We start from the raw sequence: 10,008 nt of genomic DNA on the forward strand, positions 1-10,008 counted from the left end.
TGATTCTTGGTGATAGGGCTTTTGGCTTCTTCTTTCATTTAGTTGTTAGCAATTACTTCCAAAAGCTTTGCTGTGTAAAAACTTCTAGTGTCCTAAAATCTCACACAGCATCCTGACCGTGACGAACCAGTTGATGCCTTTTCTGCTCCTAAATGCAGATTTTTGCCCCAAGGCTTTGGTTTACACTTCTCCTTATGTAGCACATCCCCACCAGTTCATTTGGTTCTCTCTCTCTTTTTTTTTTTTTTTGTCACATCTTAGCTGAAATGTTACTTCTTCATCGAGATCTTTCTAGAATGCCAGTTCTAAAACAGATCATTTCCAACCTCATCTTCCCATCTGTTCTTTGTCACCCCATTTGTTATGATTATTAACCACCTCTCTGTGATAGCGTGTTTCATTGACCACTGTGTCTTTAGCATTATGCCTGATGTGTGTCAGGCATCAAAAACAACCCCAAACCAAACCAAACCAAACCAAACCAAACCAAACCAACCAAACAAACCACCACAACAAAACAGAACTAACAAAACAGTTCTTGAATAAATGAAAGAATGATTGTCTCCAAACTGGGGTGCTCTTCGTGGCAAAAATACTGGTGTAGAAAACATGCCATAACCCATCTTATGATTATTTAAATGATTATTAATTACTATTCAAGAGCTAGGTTGAAGACAAACCCAAGAGTTGGAAGAGCACATTAAAGTACTTTATAAAATATGTAAATGTATATTACACGCAGAAATGTATATAAAATAGACATAAGACAATATAGTTTGAAGAACTTTTACAAAGCTCAAATGCTATATTAAAAATCGTAGAGGTTGATAAACCATCTTAACATTTATCAAGAGAAGATGTGGATTTAAAAGGCTGTAGAAATATTGATCTAAGGTCTAGTCCCAGAGTTCAGAATTGACTCCATCAGCACCAGCAGGGGTTCAATGACCTCACCATAGGGAGGGGTTCTGACTCATAGAGTTGGATGGGACTGAAATATGAATTGGAAAAAAAGACTGACTGGGTGATTCTGCTTTGTAACTAAATTTAGGGATGAGTGATTGTTTCAAGAAACTTATGAGGTGCAGAATAGATTTAAAAATAAAGAGATCTATGGGTAACCAGAGCTCCCTTTCAGGGAGGAAGACATATTTCCAAAGAACCACTTGGGTGCTCAGTGGTGAATTTTTAATAAAAAGCATAAAGTTCCATCAGTCCTGATGTTATAATGTATACTTCTTTTTCAGATCTTAAGATGAATGGTCATTCTCAAGTTTTCTTTTATTCTGGTTTCATTTAGACACAATCTTCTAATGAGACATTTTTCACGTACAGAAGTAGGGTAGCATAGCAGATCCCGGTGTGCTCATTGCCCCCTTCATTTCATCTGGAGTCTCATCCAGTGCCACACTGCCTTCATGTTATTTTAATGACCACAGAAGACATGGCATCATTTGTTGGGCAACTATTTCAATATGTGAAAGTGGGAACCTGCTTTAGTTAGGGTTAGTATTGTTATGAAGAAACATCATGACCAAAAGCAACATTCATAGTCCACCACTGAAGGAAGTTGTAGGGAGCCGCGGTTAGCGGTGACAACAATCACCATTACAAGATGGCGCTGGCATCCTGTGCTCCCACAAGTAAACAACTAACTGCGCAGGTGCAAAAGGCAAAAGCGCACCAAAGTCACTGCCCATCTCGGGGCGTAATATGGGGTAATGAGTGAACAGCCAATCAGAAGTGAACACGCCACTCTAGGGTACATATAGCAGTGCCTTTCCCGGGCTTGGGGTCTTTCCGCTTCTGCTGATACAAGAATAAAGCCTCGCTGTAGTAACCACCCGAACACTGCCTCACGTGTTTCTTTCGAGGGCGAAGGGGACTCGGAGGGGCTCAGAATAGGAAGTCAGGACAGGAACTCCAACAGGGTAGTATCCTGGAGGCAGGAGCTGATGCAGAGGCCTCGGAGTAGTGTTACTGCCTTGCTTAGTCTGCTTTCTTATAGAACTCAGGACCATCAGCCCATTGGTGGCACCATTCACAGTGAGGGAGGAGAACTCTCCCCAGTGGATCACTAATTTAAAAAATGCACTACAGGCTTATTTGTTTACAACATCATCTTGTAGAAGTCTTTATCTCAGTTGAGGGGCACCTTGTTTTCAGAGGGCTCTAGCTTGTGTCAAGTTGACATAAAATTAGCCATCCCAGAACTCTTTTAAAAAAATACAGTTTCAGTATCAACATAATATAAAACAATGATTTACAGTCCTCAGGTGTCAATCTTTACATTTCCTCTGTTGTTATAGAAATCCTTTTATTAACATCCATTTATTTTAATTTTTATAGGTCTCCTATGCCTCCTTTGATTTATATATATTTTTTTCTTAGTCTCTTTGCAACTTAATTGTTGGGAAAAAAAATCTAGCCTTCATTTTATTTTATTTTTGGAAAGGACAGGGTTTTTTATTTTTGGAAAATACAGAGTCTGTATTTTGCTGATTCTTTTTTTCCCCCTATGGAATCACTAGCGTATTTGTTGGTCATCTCCATTTTGCATGATTCAAGCAGATTGAAAGGCTTGGTCACACAGAGGGTTGGTTTTTCGGTATTTCTGTAGATGGTGATTATTATTTTCATCAGGAGACACTCGGGTGCTCTGTAATGCCGGGCTGTGCAGCAATGCTGCCGCTGGTGTTTGTTGCCCAGAGTCATTTAACTCAGGGTGGCAGAAACCACTGCAGTTTAAATTTATCATTGCTTCTCATTTATTCTGGGAAGCATTCCTATGGTAGATAGTAGGGTCACACCGGAAAAGCCAGGCCAGTGCTCTCTTGTTTCCTTTTACTTGTTAATTGGAGTTCTTCAGAAACTGAACAATAGGCTTGTGGCCTCCCCCAACCCTGTCCAATTTAGTCTGTCTCTTGTGTTGCTGCCTTTGTTCAGCTCCTGTTTGGGCAGTCACGCTGGTGAGACTTTATGGGTGTAGAATTACATTATAATCTCAAAAATTAAAGGGACTAAGCAGGGCTCAGTGGGGCTCACAGAGACTGAACTGACAATCAGGGAGCCTGCCAGGGTCTGCATAGGTCTTTTGCATTTATTTGATGGTTGTGTAGCTTCCTGTTCTTGTGGGGCTCCTAACAACCAGCAACAGGGAACTCTAACTCTTTTGCCTTCTCTTGGGACTTGTACCTGGCTGCCTAGTCCAGCCTTGATATGAGAGTTGGTGCCTAGTCTTATTGTAACTTGTTATGTTGCTTTTGGTTGATATCCCTGGGAGGCCTGCTCTTGTCTGAAGGGAAACAGGAGGAATGGATCTGGGAGAGAGCAGAGGCGGTGGAGACAGACTGAGGGCAGTGGAGAAAGGGGAGACAGGTAAGAGTGTATTGTATGAAAGAAGAATTAAAAAAAAAAGAAAGAGAAAAAATACATTTTAAAAAGCGGCCAACAGACTGTTTCATTATCTGTTTCTGTAATATCATCACAAACTAAAGTGTTGAAATGTATTATTTTTCATTCCACTGCAGGTGTTCTTTACAGCTACACAGTTCTCCACTCGGTGGGCAAGGCAGTCTCTCTCCCCCTCCCACTTCCTCTTCCTCCCCCTCTCCCTCTCCCTTTCCTCCTCCCCTCCTCCTTCACATCTCTCTCCCTCTCTCCTCTCTCTCTCTCTCTCTCTCTCTCTCTCTCTCTCTCTCTCTCTCTCTCTCTCTCTCTCTCTCTCTGTCTCTCTCTGTCTCTCTGTCTCTGTCTCTGTCTCTCTGTCTCTCTCTCTCTCTCTCTCTCTCTCTCTCTCTCTCTCTCTCTCTCTCTCTTTCTCTGCCTTCTCCTCTTTCTGGTTGATGCAGGAGATAGAATGTAGAACCCTGGGCATGCTTGCTAGTCACATACTATCACTGAGGTACATCCAGCCTTTAATATACCATATTAATTCAAAGTTAGAGTGCACCAAATATTTTCTCCAAAGAACCAAACAATAATATATTTGCCATTTTTTTGTTTTTGTTTTTTTGAGACAGGGTTTTTCTGTGTAGCCCTGGTTGTCCTGGAACTCACTCTGTAGACCAGGCTGGCCTCGAACTCAGAAATCCACCTGCCTCTACCTCCCAAGTGCTGGGATTAAAGGCATGCACCACCACTGCTGGCATATTTGCCATTTTTTTAAAAACAACTCTTTAAAAAAAAAAGTTATTTTTTAACTTGTAGGCTGTATAAGAGGCAGAATCTGTCTCATGAGGTGCAGTGTGGGCACCCCTGAGCTTATGTCTATTTGATTCCATTTGATTTTTTGCAAATTTACTGATATAAGTTCTGCCATATTGCCACTTTACCACCTATCTTTTGCTATTTTTATGATTGAAATGGAATCCTAGAAGTGGGCTTTCTCAAAGGACAAATGAGTATTAATTTTGCTTGATAGTATCAATTTTTCTTAAGCCTTTGTTTCATTTTGTACTAGCAATATAGGAGAATGCTTATTTCCTCTAACCTTGCCGAACCTGTAGCTTATTGGTCCTTTAGACTCTTCTGATTCTGAGTGCGTAACAAGTATAGTCTTGTTTTGCATGTCTCTTTTTGTGGGGAGAGGAACCATTTACATTTCTTTTTTGCAAACTATCTGCTTCTATTCCTTGACTAGTTTTTCTAAATTATTGATTTATTTCTTTTTTGTTATAAAAATATTAATTTATTATCAATGCAAATACTAAATGTTTTTCTCTGGGTGGTCATTTTATTTTGAATTACAGAGGTTTTTAAGTTTGGTAATTTTTAGTTTTAAATTTATATCAAACTTATCAAATCCTTTTTTCATTACACATATATTTTTTGGAGACAGTGTCTTACTATGCAACTCCATCTAGTCACATCTTAAATTCAAAGAGATCCACTTCTCTGTCCCCTGAGCACAGGGGGTTATGGTGTTCACCACCACACCCAACAACTAGATTTTTGAATCATAGGAGTGTTTCCCACTCTCGGGTTTAGAGAAAGGCACCTCTAGATTCCAATACTGATTGGATATCTGACCGATTTAGAGTTTATACTTGGTCTACAACGGAGAAATGATCCATTTTTTTCTCATGATACTCACTAACTATTCCCCAAACACTTATTAAAACATCCGTCTTTTCTCAACTCATTTAGATGCTGAATTTGAATTAAACAATCACATTCATTTTAGTATTAAATGTTAATTGTTCTTGTATAATTAAATATGCCTTCACATTTTCTATTTGATTTGTCTTTGTCTATCCTTATCTCATTGCACATTTATAGTGCTGAGCCCATTTACACTTACTGATAAGGAGAGGGTGGACTCTGAATGCTTCTCTTGTTTATGTGCCATTGTATGTATGTGTGCACATGTTCATGTTTGTATGTGCATGCAATATTTAACTATTTGTTTTATTTCCTTACCTTTCTCTTTTCTTTTTGATCTGTCTGTCTATCTATCTATTATCTATCGAGCTATCTATCTATTATCTATCTACCCATTCATCTATTTGTCCATTTTTTTTTCTTTTTTTCTTTTTTTTTCTTTTTTTTTTTTTTTTTTTGTTGTTGTTCAAGACAGGGTTTCTCCATGTAGCCCTGGCTGTCCTGGAACTTGCTCTGTAGACCAGGCTGGCCTTGAACTCACACAGATCTGCCTACCTTTGCTTCTGGAGTGCTGAGATTAAAGGTGTGAGCCACCACTACATACACACACGCGCGCGCGCGCGCGCGCGTGCGTGTGTGTGTGTGTGTGTGTGTGTGTGTGTGTGTGTGTAATCATTGAGGAAAATTTGGATTTTCAGTCTAATGGTCCCATTATGTAATTCATTTAATGTCTCTGGTTTTTGAAGGGACTAATGTTTCTCTACAAAGAGCAAGATAGAGATTGGTTAGTAATTCTACCTCCACCCCAAACATCTAACATATTCATAAGATGTACTGCTGAAGCATCTTATTTTCTTCCTGTGAATACCCATGATGCAATCACTGGCTGAATGTTCTGCAGGGCAGCATGTTTCCTGTCTTTACACCTCATCTCTTCTCCACATGGCCCAGAGAACTCTTATCAATGGGGAAATAAGACCAAATTAAAGATTTTTTTCTGGTGTTATTTTCAAAATTAAAATATAATTATGTCATTTGTCTTTTCCTCCATCCAGCCCTTCTCATTCACCCCTGCCTCTGCTTTCTCTCAAATACCTGGCCTTTATTTCTTTACGTTACACACACACACACACACACACACATTTCTAAATATACAAATACAACCCACTGTGTTCACTTATATGAATATTATTTAATGCTGACCACTTAGTATTTGATAACCAGCTTGAGGGCTCATCCCTTGGAAGACTATTTCTCCCACTCAGCATTTTTTGTTGCCTGTAGTTCTTTGTCCAGGGTTGAGGGCCCATGTTAGCACCTCTATTGACGTCATCCTTATTCTCTCGAGCCTTGTTAAGGCAGCCATATTGATGAGACTTCATGGATATACCTTCTCTGATATCTCTACCAACATAGTTTTTCTGAAGGTACAGTCAGTTGTTTTTGTCCTATCCTTCCAGGAATTTATGTTTTTGTAGCCGTTTTCTTTCTGTCTTTGCCAGGCATTGAATGAATAAGCATATGAATTGTGTAAGGAGAGCAGGAAGGGCAGTTGGCCATGGAGTTCAGGAAGTGAGACACACTCACTCACTTTTGGCCTCTTCTCCATACCCATACAAGCAGCGCACTGCATAGCCAAAGGCTCATTCCCTGGGAGGAACAATGCTATGACCTAGTTGTATAGGTTACTGGGGCTTATATATTATATAATGTGAGCCCGAGTTGAGGTTTCAAAATATACTTTTTTTTCATTCTTTTTAAAAATGTTTTAAATTGAAACAATTGTATCACTTGCCTCTCCCTTTCTCCCTCCAGCCCTTCCCAGATACCCTGCCTTGAACTTCTCCTAGAGATGGCCACACGGACAAGATTGGAACACTAGTATTATTAGTGGCCATGTTAACGTGGAAGGAGGAAAATTTTGCAGGGTCTCACATCTAGACAAAGACCAGGTTTTGACAGCTCAAAGAGAAGAAATTTAGTCAGCTGTTTTCAGTAATGTTTTTAATGAATGGATATCAGATGATGAATTGTCACCTATAAGACAAATAAACCATTTTCTCTATGAGTTGGATTTGGACAGTGTTTCCTCAGAACAGAACAGGTATTAATATAGGTGGCACCAGTCTGGTTGGTTTGTTTGTTTATTGGTGTGTGTATTGCTCAGGGCATTGATGATTTTGGACGAGATAAAATGAAATGGAGTATTTTATTGTTTTAAATTTTTTACAGGTTCACTAAATGAAATCAAGGCTGATACATTCTTAGTGTTCTCTCTTTTCCTTTGTATAGACTGTTACCTGAAGGAGGAGGAAGAGGAGGAGGAAGAGGAAGAAGAAGATGAAGAGGAGGAGGAAGAAGATGAAGAGGGAGAGGAGGAGGAAGATGAAGAAGAGGAGGAGGAAAATGAAGAAGAGGAAGAGGAAGAAGAAGAAGAAGAAGAAGAAGAAGAAGAAGAAGAAGAAGAAGAAGAAGAAGAAGAAGAAGAAGAAGAAGAGAAGAAGAAGAAGAAAAAGAAGAAAGATAGAGGGAATGAATATGATAGAAAATGAAATATGGATGAGGAAACAAGCTCTCACTACTCGAATTCTGAACATTTGCTTGGAAAAATTTCTTGGGCCAAAGCTGCTTTTAGATTTGGCCTTTCGAGATTCATCCTGTTTCTACCAGCCCTGGTAATAGGAAATGCCAGTTCTGCAAGAGAAGCAAAGGTGAGGTAATGTTAACAACTAAAGTAAAAAAAAAAAAAAAAAAAAAAGAAAAGAAAGAAAGAAAGAAAGAAATCCCAGGTTGCATCTATCCAGACGTTGTGAAGTGTGAGAATCCCCAGTCCGTCTTCATTTTCTCGGCTGCTAATGATGATGATGATGATGACTGTACTGAGCAAGTTTCTATCATCTCAGTCTGACTTTCTTGGTCCTTTGTTGGTTTGAAATGCAAGGAAAACTAGAGCAAAAGCAGAACTTTTACAAAATTCTGAGTGTAATTCCCCCTCATAGTATTGGAAGATGCAAATGATGGCTCAAATTATTTTAGCATCACATTAATTAGTTAATTAATAATATTAGTTTCTAGATTGTAGTTCATCAATGATAGACGTCTCAGACCAGGCTCAAGAGTTCTACCCAAGCTAGGTTTGTCCTTGTGCTCCTTGCTATGCAGCTCAGCTGCTGCTCTCCTTCTTTGGTCCAGCATGGAGAATAGACAACACATCAAAGCTTTGTTCTGAGAAAGAATGAGAACCTGTGTGGGGTTTGGTGGGAGTCACAGCCTGCTTGATTATCGATGTCTGCTGCAGCTGTGAAATACTGGCAACGGGTTTATCTGCCATGGACTCTGCACAACTCTTGGGACATATTCTCCTTGATTCTTTTTTGTCACGTATAACCAGGCTGACAGAGAAGACAGCTATGATGTACAAACCTTCAGAATTCTCCACAATAACATCAAATAATAAAAGAGCAAAAGGGAGTGAATTCATTAACAGAACAGAGATTTGCATGAGGGAAATCCCAGCCAGTAGTGGGCTTTGGGTGCCCTCCAAATTGATACAGATTTTAGACATTTATTACATCTGAAAGTTTCATGGTGGCCCTGAGTTCAATGTTGATTAATGAGCCTCAAAAGCCAAGCAATCCTTCTGTAAATTTTTCATACCAACCACATCTACTGCCTGAGATCTGGATAGCGATAGTTTTTAACCATGTTTACCTTAAATCATTCTATTGCTTCATTTAAAAGTTTGGCGCTGTATAACGACAACTTTTCTGAGAAGAACATTTACGTAGTTACAGGAATTGGGTTTGTTAATAATAGTTTCCATTTCTGGGCTAAATGTTTTGCATACATTATCTTGCTGAATACCATAAAATTTTTCTGAGATCAGAGTTGTTACCCGCACTTACTGCAGAAGCAGTGGACTCTCAGGAAGGTTTTGTAAGCAACCCTGCTGGTATGTGTTTAATATATGAAGTTTCCACTGGTACTGACTGCCAAATTTAGGCTTTCAGTCATACACTACACCATTTTATTTCCTCACTTTCTTATTTATCCTTTGCAGTGCACTTTAAGGAATCGAGAAGAGTACAGTTGTTGTCTTACTCCAGTCACTGACATGCATGGATCACAAAAAAATCTTGGAAAATGACCCCCCCTTCTTATAATCTTCCTCCCTCCCTCCCTCCCTCCCTCCCTCCCTCCCTCCCTCCCTCCCTCCCTCCCTCCTTCCTTCCCTCCCTCCCTTCCCTCCCTCCCTCTGTTCCTCCCTCCCTCTCCCTCTTTCCCTCTATTTGTAGAGAGGCAAAGGGAGGGAGAGAGAGGGAGAAGAAAGGGTAGGGGAAGAGAGGAAGAGGGAGGGGGTAAAGAGAGAAAAGGGAAGGGGGAAGAGAGGGGAGGGGAAGGGGAGGGAGAGCGAGACCTTATGAGAGGAAGGGGTAGAGAAGGCTAGTGTGATTAGAGTAGAGGCAAGGCACTATGCTGGAGGGAAAGGCAGGAGAGAGGCACTGTATTCCCAGACTATGTTCAGGGCTTTGGCCTTTATCCCTATAACAATGGTTGGTACAGAAGAGTTTTAAGTGGGTGAACAGCATGAACAAACTCAAACTCTTATCTGATCATCTGAGCACCAATGGGAAACAGAGCAGAGCATGACATTAGAAGGTTGTTCAGATTTGTGGCAACTGCAGTGGAATCTTTATCCCTAATACAGTGATTGACTCTCAAGAGGACAAGTTAATATCAGTATTAGAATTCTGGGCTGGTGTCCCTGAGATAAAGGGACCTTGTTATCTGACCTGTGGGATAAATCTACTATACAGTTAAGTAAACAAGTTAACAATACTTTTGGACACAACTGTGACTGCCATTTACTGACACACTGGCTGCTACAATCACTGCTGTATATTT

At 40.0% G+C, this 10,008-nt stretch overlaps 1 protein-coding gene across 1 annotated transcript; it reads left to right on the forward strand.

Annotated features, from left to right (window-relative positions):
* The first annotated feature begins 3,049 nt into the window (after positions 1-3,049).
* LOC143434405 (uncharacterized) lies at positions 3,050-9,247 on the forward strand. The gene is made up of 2 exons (XM_076913033.1): positions 3,050-3,378; positions 7,396-9,247. The coding sequence occupies exons 1-2, from the start codon at positions 3,315-3,317 to the stop codon at positions 7,653-7,655; spliced, it is 324 nt and encodes a 107-aa protein (XP_076769148.1). The 5' UTR covers positions 3,050-3,314; the 3' UTR covers positions 7,656-9,247.
* The last annotated feature ends 761 nt before the right edge of the window (positions 9,248-10,008 follow it).

The sequence above is a fragment of the Arvicanthis niloticus genome, chromosome 14, assembly GCF_011762505.2.
Source record: "Arvicanthis niloticus isolate mArvNil1 chromosome 14, mArvNil1.pat.X, whole genome shotgun sequence".
Classification (NCBI taxonomy): Eukaryota; Metazoa; Chordata; class Mammalia; order Rodentia; family Muridae; genus Arvicanthis; species Arvicanthis niloticus.

Coding starts and splice junctions, on each gene's coding strand:
- LOC143434405 (XM_076913033.1), top strand. CDS start 3,315: ATGGATCTGGGAGAGAGCAGAGGCGGTGGAGACAGACTGAGGGCAGTG. Junction 3,379..7,395: donor AGTGGAGAAAGGGGAGACAG/GTAAGAGTGTAT, acceptor TCCTTTGTATAG/ACTGTTACCTGAAGGAGGAG.